Source organism: Halichoeres trimaculatus, unplaced genomic scaffold (genome assembly GCF_033239565.1).
Source record: "Halichoeres trimaculatus isolate MK-OKI-2021-1 unplaced genomic scaffold, fHalTri1.1 fHalTri1_scaffold_8, whole genome shotgun sequence".
Lineage (NCBI taxonomy): Eukaryota > Metazoa > Chordata > Actinopteri > Labriformes > Labridae > Halichoeres > Halichoeres trimaculatus.
In genome coordinates, this window is record NW_027437186.1 from 12,612,663 (window position 1) to 12,637,189 (window position 24,527).

Consider the following 24,527-nt stretch of genomic DNA (forward strand, 5'->3'; position numbering starts at 1 on the left):
TATGTATGTGTGTACTAGATGGCTTACATAAATTCACAATAAAGTAATTTTGTTTTGTCGATATGGCATACATCCTGTTTACTTGTTTTACTTTTGTCCTGTGTCTGATTAGTTTGTTTTATTGTTTTCCATTTTTACTGTACAGGACTTTGGTCAGCATTTTGTATGAATACATTTGTATAACTGTAAAACTGATAAAAAAAAAACAGCGGTCATTAAAAAAATATCATATCAAGCAGACAAGTACTAAAAACGGTGTGGAAATTAATTGATATTTACACAGACAAAAGAAACCGCAGAATTCAAAAGTATCGTAGCCTTGCTACCCAGCTCTGAAATGTACCTGACAATATGAAGAAAGAAATACGCAAACATCAATTATATAGGTCAACTTTTCATTTTAAGCCTCTTTGAAGTACAACTAACAAAACCCTTTAGGGACCTGGATAATGACTAGATAGTTCCACATCGGTTTGCTAATATAACAGTCTTTATAAAATACCAATACAAGAATAGTAAGACGGATTCGTAATAAAAATACTACTCTAAAGAAGAAAAGGATCAGCCGCATTAACTGTCAGTGGTTAGACGTAGTCTCAATTAAAACTTCTACACCCAAAGTACAACAGAAACCAGCTGTCGTGACTGGGTAGAGGGCAATAATATAATCCCACAAGCAGAAGACATAAGCGTTAGCATGCTAAGCTAACTACCAACAGTTCAGACAAGTACGCAAGGGTGCAATGGCAGCCGGGTTAGTTTGCTCAATACAAGGCTCTGTTGTATTTCCCCGCTGTTGTAACGTGTGTTCACTGCGCACACGAGTTGTATTTAGCTACCCCTTTAAGTAGTATCAAAGCTAAAAGTGCTACTCTTACTCAGAAGCTTAATCCAGCTAGGTCACCAAGCCGGTGTTACGGTGTAAAAAGTGACCCCGATAGCTGGTGACTTGGGGGCGACTGCGTCTGTGATTTTCGTGCCAACAGCTGTTGAAACGCCCTTTGTCTCGGTTTCCTCGCAGGTTTAACAGTTAAGAATATTCCAGTATGTATCAAAAGGCAAAAAAATCTATTCATGGGGGCTCTTATTCAAAGATTATCGTAACAGTAACAATCTACTACACATTCAGGTGGTAGCATCCAGCTAATAGGGTCACCCGTTAAATCGATACACCGGCTTTAACGGCCGAGGCGGCTAACGTCAGTTCGGTAGCTAGCTAGCGTACCGTTTGAGATGTTTTAACTATACCATTTTAAGCAAGGACTCACATTATTTGTGTCACATCACTTACCTAAAGTTTTGGTTAAAAGAGAAACCGCTGCCTGCTGACTGTAGATATCTGGTGTACTGGGCCGTTCGGTTAATGCACTTAAACATACTTTGCACCCATGGAAAATAAACCAGGGCTTTTACAGCGCCATCATTGAAGAGTCAAAAGCAGTCGAACGCAGAACAGAGTGTCAGTCTCATTTTACATGTTCAGTTCTTTTAAAGACTCAGCGACTAATAAATGAATTATCAACAGAGAAGATCAATCGAACTGTTCAAAAAACTTGGCACAAAGGTAAGTTGTTGGAGGTGTTTCTGATCATTATGAAGCGTCATTGATTCTAATATCGATTAGATGGCCTGGGGGGGCATTCCAATTATGTTCAGCGTATCAGATCGTGTTTCATGGCCTGTCATGCGCATTGAGTGGTAGATTCAGTGCGTTCGAGGAACTTTACACAAGTAAAGAATGTCAGATAAGCACGTCTTATAACGAATCCTTCACGCTTTCTAATAAAAGGAGACTAGACTTTCTCATATTAAAAAGTTAAATAAATAACCTGGGGAATAACAAAAAAAAAACTTGGGGATGTAAAAAACATTAATTAAAGAGCCAATAAATTATCAATGCTATATTCAAATAACAGTTGTTAATACATTACTGTTAATAATAACAGTAATGGTTCACTCATGAACAACAGTTTATTTATTGGTTTAAAACGTACAATAGTTTCACTCGTGAAATAATGTAATACAATTGTTTACTAGTGTTAAATCCTCAATGTCCAACTCATTTTCACTTGTCTGATCAGTCATCTATTCATCTTACTTTTGACACGACTGAGACATTTGGATTTCCACTTTGACACTTCCTGTCTATATAAAGCACTTGTACTTTTTTTACATTTTATTTTATTCATGATCATATTTTTTTTTATACCATCCTATTTTATCTGACCTCAGTGATAATAGGTTCTATTGGATAATATGAGGTCCAGTTGGTTTTTCGATGCCTTCTAAAACCAAAGGCTTGTTTCAACTATAAAACGTTACAGAATAAGAAGCTATTAAAGTTTTTGTTAATAGTGATCATGACAAGTCCAGATTTTTTTGTGAACCCTCTTTATGTAAGTGTACTGCCTGTCAGAGTCAGAGATTATATAAACTTTATTCTGCCGTGGCTTGTGGTGTTTTAGCAGAGTCCAGCTGACAGCCACTAGATGGCGACATATTTCTATACTTCAACATTTGAATGGCATTTACTATCTGACTTGTTTCCCCACAATGGATGACACTGATGGGTTCTTATGTAAAGAAAACAACTTTGTTGCAGTTTTCTTTTCCCATTCCTGTGACCGGTCACTATCTTCAAATCATGAAGCCTTTTTTGAAAATCCAAAGCAGGTCATTTTAAAAACCTTTACAGTGTGTCTTTCACCTGTTTGCTTGATATACATTCAAAGAAACTTGAATCTACCAACACAATCCTTTAGTCTCCATATTCAGTTCAATAAGTTGTTTGAAGTAGCCTAGTATCAGGCTTGGTTTGGCCCTGCTGACACCACACTGAACTGTCAGACTGTCCTGAGTTATCAGTCACTCGTGTTTGCGCTGAAAAGGGAACTGATTTCACGAGTGACATTCATGGGTCTGCCTCTGCCCCTCCTCTTAAACCTCTACCCTCTTCTTGTGTAAATCACTCAGTGAGTGGACAGAGAGAGGGTCAGACCTGCTGAGAGCTGTCAGGACAATGGAGGAACCAAGTGACAGATCAAGCAAGAAAAAAGTTGTAGCAGTAGTGGGCGGTGGTTTGGTAAGAAAATGAAAGTGAATTATTGATTTATTGTAAAGTACTTCTGGACTTTTGAGCTTTGACTAAATACTAAACCGTAAAAAGGCTCTCTTTTATTTGAAGGGAAGGCCACTGAAAACTATTGTTTGACAAGAAGGGGGAAGTTTTGGCGTATTGTGGTTAACTGTGTTTTCGTGCTTTACAAAGTGCAGTATGCAGGAAGTAAAGTGATAAAGAAGAGTTTCAGAGCAGCAAATCAGCATTTGTAGTTACACTATGAATAATAAATCATCATTATGTCTCTAAAAGTGACTCTGAAAGCACTGTCCTGACTGTTCTTCCTCAGGTGGGGGCACTGAATGCCTGCTACTTCGCTAAAAGAGGCTTTGATGTGGAAGTCTTTGAAACTCGGGAAGGTAGTATCCAAAGTTTTCTCCTTTATGTATATAACACAGACACTGAGTAAATAGGGATGACACCACACACACAGCGAAAACATTTTAGTACTGAATACTCTAAAAGTGTGAGATTAAAACTGTGTCTGATCCTGGGCAGATATTCGGCAAGCCAAAATTGTGAAGGGGAGAAGCATCAACTTGGCTCTGTCTCACCGAGGCCGACAAGCACTGAAGAATGTGGGAATGGAGGAGAAGGTATGCAGAAAGTTATTTGTTTTTATTTGTAAGGCACTAAATCAAAACCAAATTCTTCGAAACACCTCAAAGGCAGAGAGCAGGTTTCAAACTATGAGAAACACTTTGACAGCAGCTGCAGAGAGAGAAAAAACAACAACATCCTTTTGATGACAGGAACCTTAAGCAAAAACCAAACTCATGTTGAGCAGCTAACTGCAGCGACAGGCTGTGCTGAGAAAGAGAAACAGAGGATGTTATAAGAGTAAGACAGAGAAAGATAAAGAAAATGAAATACAGCAACAACACAGATCTATTTCTGCAATTGAAAACTTCTGTATACTAATCATAATAATATCAAATGCAGTTTAATATGACACAATTTATCCCCATCCTGATGCACTCGAGGCAAAGCTTCATCCTATTATGTTCAGATCATCCCTGGCTCCTGTCCCTGTTACTGTACCAGTCCTCTTGAAGCAGACATCACAGGCTGCAGTGGAGTCCAGTCTTCACTTTCTGTTGAGCTGGATTTGTAGTAATGAAATTTTAACTTTATATCTGGGCCTTGGAGACTCTGTCCACTCAGGACACGCTGGCATCTAAGGTCAGCAGGCCTCTTTGGTCCACATTTGGTGCACTGACTGCATCATGCACGCCTGAGCTCTCTGCATCAGACCCTGATATTTCACACATGCATGAGAAAACAAGGTTTTCACATGCACTTTCAAAAGGCTGCTCCTGGGAGGTCACGTGAGCTGGCTGGACAGGCTGTGGCACGATAAAGTTGTTTGCCTAAGTATTCATCCCCTTTGGACTGTTCCTCTTTCACACAGAGTTATAACCTGGAATTTAAATTTGCTTTTACAGTCGGATAAACAAACAAGAAGCTGACGTCTGTTGAATACAGAATAATTAAAGTGACGGTAATTGGTTGCACCTGGGCTTGTTTTTGTGATTCCACAGTAAAGCTGTTAAAGCTTTTCATTTTTCACTTTATGAAAAATTGCCTACATATCTTTTCCACTGCAGGTGTTAATGACAAAGTTTGAAAGTTTATTAAAGATGAGGCACCCAAGTTTATTCCCCCTAAGTCCATTTACAGAATCAAAACTGAAAACATTTATTTTGCCTCGGTGATAAGAAGTTTCACAGAGGTTTTTTTTTTTTTTTTTTAACTTGATAGTGAAAATGACTCTTAAAATATGACCCCCGTTTTAACACATTTCCTCCAGATTGTCTCCCAGGGGATCCCAATGCATGCCAGAATGATCCACTCTCTGACTGGGAAACAGTCTCCAATCCCTTATGGCAAGAAAGGACAGGTAAGGAGAACTTGTATTTTATCACTGCATTGCACAGAGGGAGTCGGGCCATGAGTCAACTCAATGCTTTTCTGTCCCAAGATGCACAGCTTCTTCCTCCAAAGGAGCTGTGCAAGGAATATTAAATGTTTCTTTGAGTAAGTTGAACCTTTTTGTATCCAAAGAGCATTCTCAAGCACTTTAAATCACACAAGAGCACAGCCCAAGTGTTGGATTGTTACTGAGCATACTGTAAGAATTGCCTCATGTATGCTGGGTCAGCCTGCAAATCTAGTTAAATCTCTGCAGCCCTCTAAATCTAACGTGCACCAAGAAAACAGATCAGTGTGCATGTATATGAAGAGGCAAAAAAAAAAATGCACTGCACACTAAGAGGTCAAGTTGCAGTTTTGATGCATAAACAATATAAAAACAAAGACAGAAAAGGAGCTGGTGATTACGTGTGACCCTGTTAGTTGTATGTTTAATAATAGATGTTATTTTAATTGCTGCAGCTTCTAAACCTCAGGGGAAACTTCCATGGTCAAATCAAACAAAAATAAACAAGAAAGAAATGAAAGTGTGTTAAATCATGAATGTATGAAGAGTATAGGAGAAACCCTTGGAGACTGCTTGTTCTCATTTCAATTAAAGTTGTTAGCTCTCTGTAGCTCTCACAGTAACACAGACTGTTCTTCTTTCAGTACATCCTGTCTGTGGACCGAGCCAATCTGAACAAAGAGCTGCTGACAGGTAAGACCTTCTGACTAATGTTGAAGGATAAGTGCTGTGTAATCTAGATTATAGCCAAATTAAAGAAGCAATGACAGTCATTATGAATCTGTGACTCTATGTTTGGCAGCAGATGTATAAAGACTCTCTCTGGACTCTCTCTGAGCACTGGCCAATACTGATTATACGAGCAAAAACAATTCCATATTGTGTTAAAATTTATTATCATCTTTACATATGATTAATAGGTTGTCTTGTGGCTTTACTCAGTTTATGACAACCTGGACTACAAAGGCTAGGCCTGGGGTCTGCCACTTTTACTTCCATAGAAGCCAATTTGCCTCAGCTCACCTGGATTAAAGTCATTCCAGAGCCACAAAATTGACTTTATCATGATAACTCACACAGTTCATTATAAGACAACACAGTGCATAAAATTCCGTAAAATCTAGTGAATAATTATCTAAATGAGAAGTTGTTTGAATTTATAAATTTTTAACGTAATGTCTTAGTTTTTTTTAATATTTTTTTTATAAAATTAAAAATTTAGAAAATTTGCAAAAAAAAATTTAGAAAATTTGCAAAAAAAAATTAGAAAATTAGTAAAAATGTAAAAAAAAAATGGATTTTTTTAATTGAACCTCAATTACTTAAAAACCTTAAAAAAATGTTTGTCAAATATCAAAATATGTATTTTGTTTGTCAGCCAAAGGCTAACACAGGGACTAAAAACTAAACCACGGGTTAAACTGTTCATGATAATGTTGACTCCAACCCACAGTCAGCAGTTATTCTGCAGTGGTCTGTTCAAACTTGAGAGTCTATCAATAAAATGAAGAGTGAGGTTATGTTAACTCTGCTTGGTAGATGACTGGCAGGACAGAGATAAGCAGGATTTACTAAGGTTACACATTACAGACATGTCTAAGACATAGAGCATGTGCCAACTGTGCTAAATGTAGACGGTTACTTAACTACATACCAACTGACAGTGTTTACTAGTTGTCATGTTAGCCTACTGATACGTCTAAGCACCAGGCTACCAATGTTGCTACATATAGCCGGCTACTGCTATGTTTACTTCATGTCACGTTTCACACCGTATTGCTGCATTACTGTACTGATAAATACCTTACCTTGGTGCATTGTATCCAGTAAAAAGTTGTCTTGAACAACAATCAAATCTTCTTGTAATTCCAAAACATACACACACCCCACTCAGTCACTATGACAGTGTGCGGAGACTCCAGGACAGAAGGTGGCGAGGCAGTCCAATCAAAACAGATCCTCCTCAAAGCATCTTCCGAAACATGATACCTTTTGACTTTGCATAACTATTTTAACAACTATAAAAGTACTTAATTCAGTACCCATCCCTAGGCTTGACGCACATGCAGACATTTTCAGTTGTTTCTGCGTTGCTGATGATGTGTTACACACGGACTAATAAAATAACGATTCAGACACAGAGATGTTTGTTTATGTTGGTGAACTTGAGCCACTTGGTATTGTTAGGTATAGCTGTGACACTGCTAAATCAAGTCACCATGCCTTTAATTATCTCCACATTCAAATCTGAGTCCTTGTGTAAAAGCATGATTCATTTCTTCCTCTTGAAGTTCCACTTCTACAAACAGCATTTTATACTGTATGGTAATATATGTTCTTGATGGAAGGCCTTAAGTCTGTGTCTGTGATACATTCTTAATTCATGACCTTCGCTGTAGGGAGCTTTGACTCAGAACACACTCCAACCAAAGAGACTGTTTTCTAGCATGCAGAGCAGATACTTCCTGTGCCTGTACTACACGCACAGCTTTAAGACCGCACAGTGATACATCAGGCAGGAGATGTGCCAGTCTTTCCATGCTGAAAGGATTTTGTCTAATATGTAATGGAGCACCTCGGTGTGTGCGTCGAGATAATTTGTGACAGCATGGCTCTGCGTTTAATTAATTAGTTAAAACAGAGGCTGATTGTGAAGCTGGGGCGCTTATCTTATCAGGTCCAATCCAGACTCCTGGAATTAAGTTGCAGATAAAGAGATTTGAAAAAGTGTGACAACATAAACATCACTTTACAAATCCAGATACAGTGTCTGCTGAAACAGCTCTCCAGGAGGTCAGCCCCCCTGCAGTGGAAACTGGTTTAACTGTTTGCTCACTGTCTTCTGACCGCTTTTTACTACAACAGTTGAAGGTTTTCTGTCTGCTTAACTGTCTTATTCAAGCGCTGCCATTATGTCACGCCTGCATATGTGATATAAGTCCTTTTGTAACATGTTATGTTCCTCCCATAGAGGCAGAGACATATTCAACCACAAAGCTGAACTTTGACCACAAACTGCATGACTGGAACGCTGAAACAGGGCTAATGACCTTTGTCAGGTAAATAGTTACCAAACTCACACACACACACTCACACACACTCATGGGTACATAAATGTAAGGTTATCTTGAGGGACAATTCTTTGTTTTAACAATGGTTTTATTGACTCTGTCCTCTCTGTGGTCCTTCATGTAAACACGTTAACTTCCAGAGGTCTGAGAGGCTGACAAACATGTTTCCTTTGAAGCGTCCGAGTGCGAACGCTCTGTAGCTGTAATTGGTCGTCCTTGAGGTAAACGTGACAGAATTTACAGCCCAATTAACAGACGAACACCCACAGACATTTTCAGCTGTGGGAATCATTGACAAGTACACAGGAGCACAACCTGAGTTTTTAAATTAAAGTCATCCTTATCTAAAATTGTGTGAAAACCAATTTGATGTGTGTTGCTATTTCTGGTTATTTCATGCCCAGAGGTGCAACTTGTACTGAGTTTAAAATGAGGGTTTAAATGAGTCACTGTGTTAGTAAACACTTTAATTAAATCAAGTTTTACATGATGGCTGTGAGTGTGTCTGGACTCTCTGAGTGCACCTTACACATCCAGGACACATCCCTCCCTCCTCTTCCTCTCTGCTGCTGTAGCAGAGCAGCTTGTGTTTGCTCTGCAGCTTGTGTAATTAAAAGTACGCAGAGAGCCTGATACAGCTGTGATAGTGATACCATCCTCCCACAGCAGCCAGGAAATGATCAGAGACACACATCAGCATGGGAGAGATGTACTTGACCTGTTTTTTCTCTAATAATCAACGCCACTTATTGAAATGGAATAACATGTTTATGAATATTTATGAACCTGGTTCAAGATCGTAGTCTGATCTGTCAAAATAACCTGAATCACTGCTAATTAAGTGTTTTATACCATTGTTAAAAAATCTGAGTGAAATTTTTTATCTATTTTAGAGCTACACTGCAAAAAACTAAAATCTTACCAAGTGTTTTTGTCATATTTTCAAATGTCTTTTTAGACTAAATATGAGCCACATTTACTTGTCTGGTCCAGAAAAGTGTCTTGTTTCAGTTTAGACAAAAATGAGGTGTGAATTGCTTGTAATGAGTAAAAAGATATCTGCCAGTGAGGTAAGACAAATGTACTTGTATTAATATATTATTCTATAGTCTTTACACACAGCACATTTCTCTTATCCCACTGGCAGATTTTTTTTTACTTGTTACAAGCAATTTAGACCTCATTTTTGTCTATAAATAACTTGAAATAAGACACTTTTCTGGGTTGGTCAAGTAGATGTGACTCATATTAAGTCTAAAAAGACATTTTTCACTTAAGACTAAAACAATCTATTAGATTTCAGTTTTTTTGCAGTGTAGTGCTAAACCTGAAGATCAAATCTGCCCGTGAAAAGTATTTCTCTGTTAAAATATCTTTTCGATGTAGAGTGTATTCCAGGTTCAAAGCTCCTGTAAAGACTTTAGCCAGTCGTAAAACATACTGAAAAGAATACTAATGGTGCTGTGTATGAGCTACTAAAACAAACAGCACCATCAGCAACAAGCTGGACTCTTTGGGCTCTAATTTTGTGGTGCAGCGCAGGGGGCGCAAGCCTGGCGCAGCCTGCGCAGTGCTAATTTGACAATTTGGTAGACTGTCTGCGCAAAGATGGGTGTGACGGCGCGCCAGGGGGAGTTGACGCAGCACCAGGGGAAGGTGTCAGCAGATTCATGTTGGCGCAGTGACAATTTCATGCCAAAAAATTGCGCTGAAAGCTCCAACCTGGTCTATCCTCGGCGCAAGGCAGAGCGCACCCCACGCAGCTGTAATTTGGTGACAGGCGCACATGTGCACACATGTCATCAAAGCCTCAGAGGCAGGTTTCCAGAGTGTCAGGCACATTTTAATGCAATAAACAATCACAGCAATCACTATTTAATGTAACTGTCTGAACCAGCATATACATTTATATCTATATTAACTGTCCCGTCACATCTGATGTCAGATTAAAGCCGTTTGTCATAATGGAAAGTTAACCTGACGGCAGCTGGAAGTTTGATGCACATCTTATGATTAAACAATAAACAGCCTTAACATCTGATACAGAGTATATATCTGGCTTCTCTCATTTCATTTAATTCAAAGAAAAGAGGGAGAGAAAAGACGAAGAAAAAAGAGACAAAATAAATGTGTGTCACCCGTGATTTCCCATATTTCTCTGTTTTAGTCTTTATTTTTAACGTGATCTAAAAAGATGGAGTACATTATTGTAAGGAGGATGAGGTGGAGACACTGGGAGAGGGCATTCAAAGGTGAGGAGAGGTGCTCATTTGATTGGTGAAAACAGCGCTCGGCTGTGTTAAACCCACTCACGGCTTTTCTCCTCCCTCTCTGCTTTTGCGCGGAGGGAGGCGTGGACGCGCAGCTCTGCGCTCCTCTGCGCTCCTCTGCGCCTTGACTGCGCCTCTCTGGGCACTGCAGGAAACTTGCAAACTGCGCTGGTCACGCCCTGTGCACACGGCGAAGGCCGGTGCAGGGCAGGTGCGCCTGCGCCTGCGCCTGCGCCTGCGCCAGCGCCTGCGCCTGCGCCTGCGCCTGCGCCAGGTCTACGAAATTAGAGCCCTTTCTGTTTGATTATTCTGAATGCCTGACACTGCTGACAGAGATAAGGTGTCATAAAGACGTGTTTCCAAATGAAATATTTAGATGAGTTTTACATTTCACTGGATCAAGAAAGCAGAATATAACTTTGGCAGGAAACAATATGTGCATATGTGCAGGATAAGATCAGAACAGAGGGCGCCAAGATCAGCACAAACAGTGAAGTCCTTACACAAGGTCTAATGATGAGTACCATTTGTACTTCGAGGTCGGGATTTGTGGGAACCTAGTGGGAGCTTTCAACTGGAATTTCCTACTGGGAAGTCAGAAGATCCACACCACCCCTGAGTTTACAATCAAAGATGGCTGCACCAGGTGTAAACAGTAATTAAGCCCCTGTTATATCCTGTTTATTTTAGCCTTTCTGACAAGTGTTTGTTGTACCAAATTTACAAAGTAAATAGAAGAATACTCAGTAGATATACTGTATTGCTGTACTGCAAAAAACTTAAATCTTATTGAGTGTTTTTGTCCTAATTTCAGCAGAAATTATATTTTAGACTTAATATGAGCCACATTCACCTGACCAGTCCAGAAAAATGTCTTACTTCAAGTTATTTGAGACATAAATAAGGTCTGAATTGTTTGTGACAAGTAAAGAAAAGTCTGCCATTGGAACATGAGGAAAAGATTTTGTATTAAGACACTATTCTACATTCAAGCTAATTTTTGAGCAAATTTTTCTTATTCCACTGGATTTTTTTTTTACTTGTTACAAGCACTTTAAACTGAATTTTTGCCCCAAAAAAAAACATTTTTCTAGACATGTTCTGGACTGATAGGTTGAATGTGGCTCATATCAAGTATAATGAGACACTTCTTACTTGAAATTAAACAAAAACACCCGATAAGATTTCAGTTTTTTGCAGTGTGTTATGGCAAGTTTTCCAACTTGGCAACTGGAACACTTATAGCTCAGAGATTACGTCATTTCCACTCCCTACTTCCCAGCTCTGATGTAAATGAAATGCACCATAAGGGTCATGTGGGTCATGAAAGAGCAGTGATCTGTGTGTTATCTGGAGTTCATGCTCCCTCAGGAAGAGAAAGGGTTGAGAGCTTTTGGTAAATCTGAGTTTTTGTTGAAGTCTTCATTAGAAAGGAATCAAGCCATGTAGACCTTTTCCAATGCTGACATTTGAAGTGCAACTCCTCACAGCAATCTGTCAAAACCATGCTGGCTGCCAGCCCTGTGATTGGTCAACTCGGTGGCACTACCATATAGTTACTGCATTTCCACATTTGCTGCATGTCATTGTTCCATCTCCGCTGACCATGAGTCCATGAGTTTGGTTGTGTCAGAGGTTTCTGTCTGTTAAAGGAAGTTTGTTCTTACCATCCTAACTTACTGAATGCTGCAAAGGTCTCTCAGAACAGACTTCTGATCTTGTCTTGATGTCAGGTCTTTTTTTTGATAATATAAAATATGTTTTTGGAAAGCACATAGAGTGAAAACTTCTTGCAATTTTAACACAAATTTAACACGATATGCTCAAAATCCCTGCCTTGGCCTGGTGATCTTATTATCACAAAGACCACACATGCCTACCAGTGTGTAGGTGGAATACTGCAGAGCGGTGCGAACACTTCAAAACATTAGTATTAGTGCTCAGGTTCTTGTTGGCCACTATACTGTAGGGTCAGTATAAAGTATAAATCAGGCTTCAGGGTAATTAAAGACGCAATCAAGGAAGTCATTGGGTTGTTTCAGTCAAAATCAAAAAGAAAATGATTTTAAAGGGAACTAGGAAAGCACTCAGAGAGCGCAGACCTCCACCAAGCATATTGCGATTGTCACGCAACACTTTAGTCCTACTTTAATGTTATACTCCCTTTCAGCAGACTGTCTGCTACAATTTGGTGTTAGTTGCAGGTTTGTACGATAATTTATTTTCGGACAGTGTTGAAAATTATGATGACCCAGTACATATTTCATATTCCAGATCTGAGTATCCAGAATAATGCCAGGATCTGGATCATATTTTTGCATCTGTCAGAAATTATGGTGACCTTTTCTTGTATTGTTTTGCAAAGCAATCCGACCATTTATCGTGGAGTTATATACAAATATGGTGAAAGTGGCCTTATCTCACAATGATACAGAATCCTTTAAAAAAATCCTGGATCCAGACGGCAGACAAGAACACAGTTGGCCACTTAATCTCAAAAGCATCGGTTTTTTTTTTTTTTTTTTTTTGTACTTTATCATCTTTGGTAGCCTAACACTAACGTGGTACATCTCAGAAAATGTAAAAGCTGCCTCTGACTTGCAGCAGCTGCCTTTAATTGCTGATAATATCTGAAAACCTATGAATAACTCGGGCTCCATGTTTAAGGTCATGCTTTATTCAAGTTTCCTGAGAGCACTCTCTCCCTGTGACATTTATTTAAGGTCAACAAAGAATAAAAATACTCTGACAATTTTATCTTTTTATGTGAGAGTATGAAAGGGAAGTAAGCAAGAAAGGAAACCCCAGGACGACCTGCTCCTTGTCATATTATACACATACTCTCAGGTGTTGGGCATGTGTGTATTTTTCCCAGGTCTGATGGGTCCAAGCAGCAGATCCAGGCAGACCTCATTGTCGGCTGCGATGGAGCCTTTTCGGCCATCCGCAAACAATTCCTCCGCCGTAGTCGCTTCAACTACAGCCAGACCTACATCCCTCATGGCTACATGGAGCTCACCATGCCTCCCATCAACGGAGAGGTCAGGCCTCTGTGCAGTAAGCTCCGCATTTTAAAGACTCATCGAGGATGTTTCTCTGTTTCATTTCCCTCTTTGATCGTTCTCCCCAGTTTGCTATGAAGCCTAATTACCTGCACATCTGGCCAAGGAACACATTTATGATGATTGCTCTGCCCAACCTGGTGAGTACCACTTTATAGCAGCACTCCTGTTGAGTCGTGTTATTACCTCGCATTTCATGGTCACGTCTCTGAGTGAAAACACAATCAGCTCAGGAAAACGTGCAGCATGACCTCAAAGACGTCCTCCTACAGTTGATTAGCCTCGTTCACAGAGGCTTCAAGACCTACCCTTCTTTTCTGTGTGTGTGTGTGAGTGTGTGTGTTTGAGTCAGTATTCTTGTCCTTCTTAATCCCAGAAAGATTTTTCTGCACGGCTGACTCAGCACCGCTCAGCACCCCCCACCCTCTCAGTGAGACCAGGTTAAAGCTGCAGACTTTGGAGCTTATTCGCTCTGTGGCTGACTGCCCTAGTTCCCAGGAAAAAAACATCAGGGCTGAGAAAAAAAAAGAAACCAAACACATCCTTGCTGCTGTGGGTGCCATGGTAACAGAGATAGTGCTAAAAGGTCCTCGGGGAGGAAGTGTGTGGTGATGATAAATAGCACCTGCTCAGATGGGCAGATAATGGCACACTCGCAACCTCAGAGCTTTTTCATCCATCACCTGCTCAGGGTGGGGCTCAGCTCTGACATTTTCATGGAGGATGGACAGTTTAAGACCCATGAAAGTGGATTTTTATTAAACCATAATGAGCAGTACAGAATATGTCAAACCCCTTGTTAAGTTAACAGCAGACATTATACAGAGATGCTTCTTAATGTTTTAGTGGAGGAGTCTACTCAGAATAAATTATTCTTGAGTAAGACTTAAATGCACGATCAATTCCTGTACCTTTTAAAAAAAAGCTGTGCACAGTGGGTATTTTTTTATAACGAAAAATGAGTGAAATCACTGACAGCATTAAGCTTTTGGGTCTCTGTCACTTGTGCCTCTCTCCAGTTGGATTTCTTTCAATTTGGAGAGAGCCAAAGGTCAAAATTAACTTACCATTAAAAATGTTTCTGTCACATCTCAAGAATTCACGCTGTCTGTTAAGAGCCCAATTTTTACTCAATGACCTAAAATGTAACAGTGACCCCAAATGTAATTACAAAAATGTTATAAAACTCAAAAAGTAATAATTGGTCAAAGTAATGAAAGTGCTGAATTGCAAAAATAAATAAATGAATAAATAAACGAACAAATAAATAAAAATCAATCAATAAATAAAAGCCAAAATGTAGTATAAGTGAGGTCCCCAAATGTAAAAAATAAAATAAAAATACACAAAAAAAAAATCAAAAAAAAAATTAAAAAAAAAAAAAAAAAAAAGTTTGAAGTTTATGTCATGTGACATGAACAGGATGAAAATTATCATCTATGGTTGAGGTCTTCAACAGGGGGTTTGCTGCAAAGTATTGTAAGGGGTCTGTGACATTTGTGGTTAATGAGGCAAATATTCACATTTTTTAATACTTGTTTTCCCTACTCACTGTACCTCAAAATTATTCCAAATGAAAGTACAAATACATGAACTTGTGTATTTTCTGTATACCTTAGTATACAATAACAATACAAGTACAAGTACAATAACAACATACATTAATACATGGCACTAGGCTCAGTTTAATAAAGTACACAGTTAAATATACAATTTTTCTATTTAGTTGAGGTCCCTGCTCCATCTCGTGATCAGAAAGGGGGCCCTTAGTTTAATAAACGTTGAAGACCCTTGATCTATTAGGAAGGGGAATCATTTTCAAGCCAAGAACAGCAAAGATCATCACAGCACAACTTTCTGTTTATATATAGCATTGATGTCAATGTAAAAACAAGACTGATGTGATTCATAGAGGGGGATCTGGTGACGATGAGGGTGTCAGAGTTCTGAACCAGTCACAGTTTCTTTAGGGACTTGACATGGAGACAGAAGAGGAGAGAGTTTTAGCAGTCGATGCAGGATGTGACCAGGGTGTGAACAAAAATGGAGGTGCTGGGACCGAGGGGTGGACAGAGGTGATTAATGATCGCTCTTGTTCTATAGTCTTAAGTTTCCCCCCTCGTTTTTTTCAGTCCACTGAGCCTTGTTCTTCCTGTGTAAGGAGAGTGAGCTTGGGTCCATAGTAAACAACACGTCACTGGTGCTGATAGAATCACTCATGTTTTACCTTGATTGTATTTTTGTCTCTTTCAAAGTCAGCAGACCAGAGAGGGTCATGCTGACATGACGCTGCTGACAAAAGAACATGAATAAATCCCAAATGAACTAATTTTAGGATACATTGGATCCCACATTGAAGTTCCTAGCTTAATTATGTGGTGGAGTTTTTCTCTTGTGCTGTTTTTCTGGCAGTTTTGTCAAAAAAAAGGGTCTAGATGACCTGGATCATCTGTTAGTAGAACACTTGATAATTACACTGCCTGGCCAAAAAATAGTCCCCCTGAAAAAAACAAAAGGTCACACACTCTTATATTTCGTTGGACTGCCTTTAGCTTTCATTATGGCACTCATTCCCTGTGGCATTGTTTTGATAAGCTTCTGCAATGTCACAACATCTATTTCCATCCACCGTTGCAATGACTCTTCACCAAGATCTTGCATTGATGATGGTAGAGTCTGACCACTGTCAGTCAGCAATCAGTGAGGCTAACTGGGAAAAAAGGCTTCAATTTGCTAGGGAGCATAAAGATTGGACTCTTGAGCAATGGGAGAAGGTCATGTGGTCTTATGAGTCCAGATTGACCCTGTTCCAGAGTGATGGGCCATCAGGGTAAGAAGAGAGGCAGATGAAGTGATCACCCATCATGCCTATAGTGCCTACTGTCCAAGCCTGTGGGGGCAGTGCTATGCTCTGGGGTTGCTGCAGTTGGTCAGGTCTAGGTTCAGCAACAGTCTGTGCTCAAAGAATGAGGTCAGCAACTACCTGAATATACTGAATGACCAGGTTATTCCATCAATGGACTTTTTCTTCCCTGATGGCACGGCCATATTCCAAGATAATAACGCCAGGATTCCTCTGGCTCAAATTGTGAAAGAGTGGTTCAAAGAGCATGAGACATCATTTTCACACATGGATTGGCCACTACAGAGTCCAGACCTTAACCCCATTGAGAATCTTTGGGATGTGCTGGAGAAGGCTTTGCTCAGTGGTCAGACTCTACCATCATCAATGATGATCTTGATGAAAAATTAATGCAGCAATGGATGGAAATAAATCTTATGACATTGCAGAAGCTTATCAAACAATGCCACAGCAAACGTGTGTCTTAATCGAAGCCAAAGGCAGTCCAACAAAATATTAGTGTGCGCAACCTTTTTTTTTTGGCCAGGCAGTGTATCTCACACTGCTTCAAAAACTCAAACTATCCCTTTAAACACAAGTCTGCTCAGGCTGTTTATGTTAATATATAGCTGACATTTTCAACATGAAGAAGCTGACACAGTCGTAGTTGAGTTCCTTGTCTGTTTGGAGACACTAATGGATGTGAACTGGGTGGCACAGAGACACGAACATGTGATTACATTTTTTGTTTGACCATGAAATTGAAAAACTTTAAAAGCAGAAAACAATCTTGTAACAAAGTTTCATTGGTGTGTAAACACAGGTGACCTGATTTGATTAGATTTTGTGAGGCTTGGAAGCAAACATTAAACATAATTAAGAGTTTATTTCTCCACTCCAGGACAAGACGTTTACCTGCACCCTCTTCATGCCCTTTGAAGAGTTTGAGAAGATCACCACAGGAGATGAAGTTATCGAGTTTTTCCAGAAATACTTCCCTGATACCATCCCATTAATAGGAGTGTAAGTCAGTTTCTAACCTCCACCCATCTCTTTGCTCCCTCCTCTTATCTCTTCATCCAACCTGCCAAACCAGTCTCCGAAGAACATTTTCATTTCCCATCGCCCTGTCGACTCCGGGACACGCACAGCCAGGATCTGTGAAGTGTGAAATTGCAGAATCAGTCTGACATGGGTTTGTGCAGCGGGGTTTTAATTTGAGGTGAGCCGTATGTCGTGGGTCACAGAGAGATAGCAGGGGATTTCTCTCTGGGTTGACTTTAGTCTGAGCACACAAGCATGTTTTTAATCTCCACTTTGGCAGTTTTACTTCACCGGAACAGCTAGATACACAGAACGTGGCCATTTTAGCTTCCAACGATGCGGCAGCTACTTTTGACAGTGCTAAAACCCAAATCCGTTGTTTACAAGCAACTCTGAAGGTGAATACTCAAAATTAGTTTCTGATAGTTTTATTTCTGTTTCGTCCTCACAGAGATGCTCTCAAGAGGGATTATTTCCGTCTTCCTGGGCAGGCCATGGTGTCTGTCAAGTGCTCCCCGTATCACATTGGGGACAAATGTGTCCTAATGGGTGATGCAGCCCACGCTGTGGTGCCTTTCTACGGGCAAGGGATGAACGCAGTAAGTAACACTTAATGAAGGAGAAGAAAAGGCCAGAGAGAATTTAATGGAGACTCATTCAGGCGTCTGTGTTCTGCAGGGCTTCGAGGACTGCATTGTCTTTGACGAAATAATGGAAAAGTTCAATGAGGATTTCAGTAAGCACCTTGAGAAGATTAAAAGGGGAGCAGACAAAGAAATGACAGTTTATTCAAAAATGTGTCCTTTCTTTTTCTCCTCTGTCTGCTCAGGTGCTGTGCTGCCTGAGTACACAAGAGTGCGAGTCCCAGACGACCACGCTATCGCAGACCTGGCCATGTACAACTACATTGAAGTAAAGCACATTCACAATTAACCACAATTAATTGCTGCAATAATATATTTCAACCTTCAATAACATTCAATAGTTAGTGCTGAAAATTCACTAAAAGCTGGATCTGAGATCTTCTTACTCATTTTACCCCTGAGGACAAAGAGGAGAAGGCTCAGCTTAAGTGCCTAAGTGTTCCCTGAACAGATGAGTTTCGGACACCTCTAAAAGTAGATAGGGACTCTGCGGCTGGTATAGAGTTAGGTAATTCATTCCACCATTTGGGCACAACAGAGGAGAAGAGTCTGGCTAGAGATTTGGAACCACGCTGGGCTGGGAGAGTGTAGACCTGGAAGAGGGATCCCAGGTGGGAAGGAGCCGTTCTTGTTTTTGTAAGTTAGGGCGTGGTCACACTGGCCATCCAAACCGTGCCGCGCTTCAGCACGATTGACCCCAGCAGCACTGTTCACCAGCCGGAGAGTACGGCCAGCAGTCACACTATCCCTATATGAACCAGACTTTAGCGGGTATCACACACACACATGGCCTGCCTACATCATTGTGAAGCATCTGTTTACATGAAGCGCAATCTCATCAGAGTCAGCACAATTAAACACAGACAGCACTGCTGCAACTTTAGAGACTTTTAGACTTATGGTTAATCTTTTTGGCCCGACACAGCCCTCAAATATCCCCACTTTATTTAAAATGACTGTCGAGAGATGCGCTCGCAGTGATCATAAGTCATGTATCACACGCCCTGTCCGCGTGCTTGTGCTCGTGCATGAAGTAAACCGTGCCCACCTCTCTGAAGCGTCCCACAGCAGAGAAGTGAATCGTGCTCATGCGCGGCACGGTTGCGGTCACACTGGCCATTCCAAACATGCTTAGGGGTTGAAGCCTGCTTAAGCACGGCACTGTTTGCCAGTGTGGCCGCGTTCTCAGAAGAAGAGCTTTGACTTTGATTTCAGCTGCCACTGGCAGCCAGTGACAAGAGATTAACAGCGGGATGATGTGCTGTATTGGGCTGGTCAATGACCAGACGTGCTGCTGCATTCTGGATCATCTTAGATATACATATCAACAAGATCCTGCATTTGAGGCCACATGAACCTTAAAGGTCAGCTGGTCATCAATCATGACACCCAGATTTCTGGCTGAATTTGTTGCACAAGTTCATTGAAATCAAGCAGGACACTGATCTGTGGTTGAACCGAGCTTTTAAAGCTATTAAAATGGAAATAAAGAGGAAGAAGTTCAGACAGTATGACTACTTTTCCTCAAGTAGCAGAACACAAACATGCTTTTAATTGTATGATGAAAGGTGCAGCTCAAAATATTAATCCCTCAGAGAGTTATCACCACCTCTTCAGAGTTATAAACCTTTTTCAGCTCTTTGTTTCTTTTCAACAGTGCTGTTCTTTGGTGCAGCTGTTTGCAAATAAGCTCCAAAGTCCATGTCATATTACCGTTCAACACCCTGCAGCAAATGAACAAAGATATGAAAGAACATTGTGTTTTCAGCTAATTAAACGGTTTGTGAATGTTACAACATGTGAGTCCTACCTTTGATTCAACTGGCCAATCTTGTGTTTATAAAGAGACAAAGCAGGCAACCTCCCACGCAGAGTTAGACAAAAGCGACTGCACATTTTATTGTTATGTTGATAGAGCCTGGTGGTTAAGGACGAAGGTGAGGTTGAGTAGTTAATCTTTTATTTTTTTTAATAGAGAAGTTGTTCCTCTCGTGTGAATAGCTGTGAAATAAATGTAAGAGAATACAGTGCAAAATCTCTGAAATCCAAAAAGGTAGAAATCTAATAGGAATTAAGTTGATTGACATTTTGCTGCTAAATAACAGTATTAATGTGTATCATTGTGGCAAGGCAGACTCTGTGAACAGTTGCTATTGAAACTGTTATGATAGAAGAAAAAAGAGAAGCAGCTTGAATATCTGATGTTTTACAGTCATAGCAGTGTTTGAGTACAGTAAAGAGTAAATTTTTCTTCTTCTACTGCAGTTTGCTTCAGAGTTGTTATAAATGCAAGACAGCACAACAGGCAGAGGTTGTAAAAAAGGGAATTTGGTGGAGGGTGCATTTTTATTTCATTTTTAAACCACATTTTGGGCTCAGCACTTCTGTTACATTTGGGTCATTGTTATATTTTGAGTCGTTCCATTTAGGGGTCTAACAAGGCTGGCCCTGGGGCTTAGTGGAGGGAGTCACTGGATTAAGACAAAGGCAGATAGTGAGACAAAGAGTACAGGTTAACACAGGAAAGAGCTGGTGACAAAGAGCCAAGTGTAATGCGTGAAGAGCGGAAAAATCTAGAAGCAAGAGCAAGAAAAACACGGATCTGACTTATCAGAAACTTATTAAAATCAGCCTAGATCATGACAAATTTGAACACTTTTTGCAGTTATCATTACCACTCAAGGAGTTCAAGCTCCCTTGTACCAATAAATAACTCCAAGTTGCACTCACTGGCGGTGCTGTTGCCTGATTTCAGGAGAAGATCTAAAATTGAAACATGCTTCATTTTATTTGGCTAACCTATTTATAATGCTCATGGAAACTAATGTTTTTGTCACAGTGTCAACAGACAGAGACTAAGTATGTGGGACTACTTTAGACTACTTTGAGATGGCGTGTGTGTGATTTCTACAGTTTGTTTTTGTAAAAGAAACTCTATTTATGATCATAAGTAAGTCAACTGGGTGAGGCAACATCTCTACATCTACACACTATTCATCTCATCCAACAGGGGGACTGCTTTCAAACATTTATCTATCAAAGCATGTGTATTTAAAAAGCCAGAGCTCAACCTCCTGACATCCTAATTCAAAGCCCAATGACTGACTTTTTTTTATTATTCACACGGTAGAAGAGTATAAAAAAAAACATTAGTGAAGAGGGAACACCGTGGATATGAGACCCTGCTGTACAGCATATCTGTGCTCCACAGCGTGGATCAGCTGTCTGTGCTCCATGGCGTGGACCATGTATCCAGTGATCTTTACAATGTGTTTGGTGTTAAAAGAACAAAATGTGTTGAAAGCCTTTGCTATGTTGGTCAATTTTAAAATACAGTGTAATAAAGATTACACAGCCGGTCCATGCAGTGTTGCACAGTCAGCCTGTTCCCCCAAGCAATACCTTAATGTACAGCAGAGTCTTACATCCTCTGTGTGCCCTCCTCACTCACAGTTACTAAACACCATCACAACAAAAAATATTTTACTGTATAATAACAGTATTTTTCTGCAGAACTCTTTGCATTGTCACTACAATGAGGGTGTTTGATTGTTATAATTTAGGAAAAAAATGTTAAATAACTGTGTTTTTCTGTAGAAGTCTAATGAAAATTTCTGTGAATTTAATGTATTTGCACTTCATTTAAATTAGGATATTTTACTTTAATTTAAACATTTTTGTTTGGCAGCCGTACTTTTTTTTTCCACTTTTTTTTTCCTACAGTGTATTAATCCTCATTTGTTCTGTGTTGTAGATGCGAGCTCATGTCAACTCCAGATGGTTCCTTTTCAGAAAACATGTGGATAACATCCTCCACTTCCTAATGCCAAAAACAATAATTCCTCTGTACACAATGGTAAGTGCCCCAAATAACACAGTCATCACATTTCCTCGATGTGAATCTTAACTCTGTTTCTCCTCACTGCCTGCAGGTCACTTTCACCAGAACAAGGTACCATGAGGCTGTAGAGCGCTGGCACTGGCAAGACAAAGTAAGAGCTTCTCCTCATGCCCAGTCATTTAATCTTTTCTGCAGCCTGTTTATATTTTCTATTAAATTTTCAGGCCCATTTCATAGCTTTGAAGATTTGAAGAATGTAATTCAGACTCTTTTGAAGTCACAGTTTTATCAGCAGCGAGTACAAGAGGCCTATGTGACTCTCACTGGGATAAATACTTCCTCTTTTAGAAACATTTGATTTATTCTAACACAAACACAACGCTCTGCTGCACAATGAAGCGTCACTGATTCACCAGTTTGGCTGCACAGGAGCAGGTTCGTCCTTGGCACCGCGTTGAGCTGTGTGATGTGACCTTTGCTAATGGTCCACAGTCAGAAGGACAACAGGGATTTCAAGGCTTCCTCTGTACTGTGAAAAACCCACAGGGTGTCTGGGTAAGACGACCTCTATGGGGCGGGGAGAGGAAAACTGCTGAATAAAGCAGTATACGGCAGTACAGGATGGTCGTCCTGGACAAAGCTGTGACACACTGACGTGGACAGATAGAGCATCTGCAGGAACTGAGGACACTGTGTCCTATCCATAGACCAACATCAAAGGTTTCTGAGCTGTCACTATTGTTGCTTTTGGAGGTAATGATGATGACTGTCAATATTTGCACAAGAGAAGAGGAGCGAGGTTTTAAAAAAGTGCATTAACATAGAGCTAAACTGAACAGAACCACTATTCAGTTACACAAATTTATGATTGAAGGCCAAAAATGTCAGTCATACAATGTGTCCAAACTGTAGTTTAGCCAATCCCCACCAGCTCAGCTTAATGCCTACTGCTTTAACACTTTAACGATTTACTACCTGATGTAATCAGGCACAAATAGCATTATTTTTTTTACTGAGGCAGGATTTTGGCATACTTGGATTAATATCTGGTCAAACTGGTATGTAACCACTGGACCAGAGCAATGTAAAGGTTTACATGCAGGGAGAACTGAACCCTCTGCCGACACTAACCATACGTAACAAACAGATTTGATATTTTTAACTGCAGACTCTGTGACCCTGTGTTCAGCTGTATTAAAAAGGCTGTGTTTTTCTCTGTTGAAAAAAATTCTTGCATTTATTGTGCCGTAATAATTGACCCTCGAGTCAAAACTGTCTAAAAAAGAAAGCTAAAGAGGAGAGTGATAGAGCACGGGATAAAACACGAGCTAAAGGCTAAAACACAAGCTATGTTGTTTGTGACAATGTTCATTCCAACCTACATGCAGTCGTTATTCTACAGTGGTCTGAGTCTAAAACAATGTTACGTTTGCTCAGCTTAGTGGGTGAACACTGGTTGGACATGAAGGGAGCACCTGTCTGTGGGTAGTGCTAAAACAATAGCTGGATGCTAAACTATGGTAAAAGTTTACAAAGTTTAATTGTTGTCACATTTCAAAGAATAGCTCACACCAGATGAAAGTTTGCTGACCAAAATGTTGGGACATTCAATAAATTTGTCAGTAGAGAGAAAGTCACAGAGTGCAGCAGCTTTTCATTTAAAAGCTCAGGAAACCAGTCACTAAAAAAAACCTCTTACAGATAAGTCTGCTGATGCTGGCAATAAACTGGAAATTCAGTTGTTCTTAAATTGTAAAAGTACAGCCTCACAACACTGACATTGTTTGAGGTTTCAGCTTTTTTCTCTGTGTTGTTGCTAAAATCAATTTCTCAGGATGATATGATGATTGGATCGTAAACTACTATAGTCCATCTTCAGTACATTGACCAGTTATAGTCATGCCAGTTCAACCACCGATTGTTAAAACCAATCTTCTATATATATATATATATATATATATATATATATATATATATATATATATATATATATATATATATATATATATATATATATATATATATATATACATGTGATACATGTTGTCAAATTAAAAAAAAATAATTGAGAGTCAAATCACATTTTTATTTAATGTGTTTTCACAGGTCATAAACCGCGGCCTGATGTTCAGCGCCACAGGAGCTGTTCTGGGAGCCTCCTACCTACTCATTAAAAACCCTCCCGACATCAACAAGCTCATCATTCCCGCTGAGAAAATGTGGAACAGGCTTCTGGCCCTCAGGACCACCTGAACACAGACACCATCTATGATCTGACAGACAAAAAGTGGAGCTTTAAACATCAGCATGAACAAAGAGTCCAAACTTTAATCAGAGATTGATTCAGCTCTTAATGAATCTGATGAAGGCTCAGCCAGGCTGATGAATGGACTGTAATAATAGCCGTCATAACGTTGCCCAGTCATTATGATTGATAATAAGAATTAAATGATAATGGTTTGACTAAATGAGCTTCAGCACTGAAAATGTTCAGCCCCTCTATCTGATTGTTTTCAGGCCACTCATCATCATTTGCACAATTCTGCTGTGGAAACAAAAATGTCAGTGTTAAACTTAGTGCCAGTGGCTCAGCACATGCTGTATGAGCTTGTGGAGACGATTAAAGATGGTTTGCAGATAATTTTTCTTCTCAGCTCACAGTTACTGCCAGGTCTGCTTTTCTCTGGCACAAATCC

The 24,527-nt window shown here is 39.9% G+C and overlaps 2 protein-coding genes across 2 annotated transcripts in view; one reads left to right on the forward strand and one right to left on the reverse strand.

The window, feature by feature from the left end:
* Positions 1–1,462, reverse strand: part of ide (insulin-degrading enzyme) — a 35,267-nt gene extending 33,805 nt beyond the window's left edge. Inside the window, exon 1 of the mRNA XM_074675117.1 lies at positions 1,292–1,462. Within this exon, the coding sequence (XP_074531218.1) occupies positions 1,292–1,377 (86 nt within the window). The 5' untranslated portion in view covers positions 1,378–1,462. The remainder of the gene's footprint in view (positions 1–1,291) is intronic.
* Positions 1,463–1,526: 64 nt separating this feature from the next.
* Positions 1,527–24,483, forward strand: kmo (kynurenine 3-monooxygenase). The gene is made up of 16 exons (XM_074675118.1): positions 1,527–1,564; positions 2,974–3,082; positions 3,408–3,477; positions 3,617–3,714; positions 4,929–5,018; positions 5,702–5,750; positions 8,029–8,116; positions 13,274–13,439; positions 13,529–13,600; positions 17,204–17,325; positions 17,798–17,945; positions 18,025–18,082; positions 18,176–18,258; positions 21,745–21,846; positions 21,923–21,982; positions 23,938–24,483. The coding sequence occupies exons 2-16, from the start codon at positions 3,020–3,022 to the stop codon at positions 24,082–24,084; spliced, it is 1,416 nt and encodes a 471-aa protein (XP_074531219.1). The 5' UTR covers positions 1,527–1,564; positions 2,974–3,019; the 3' UTR covers positions 24,085–24,483.
* The last annotated feature ends 44 nt before the right edge of the window (positions 24,484–24,527 follow it).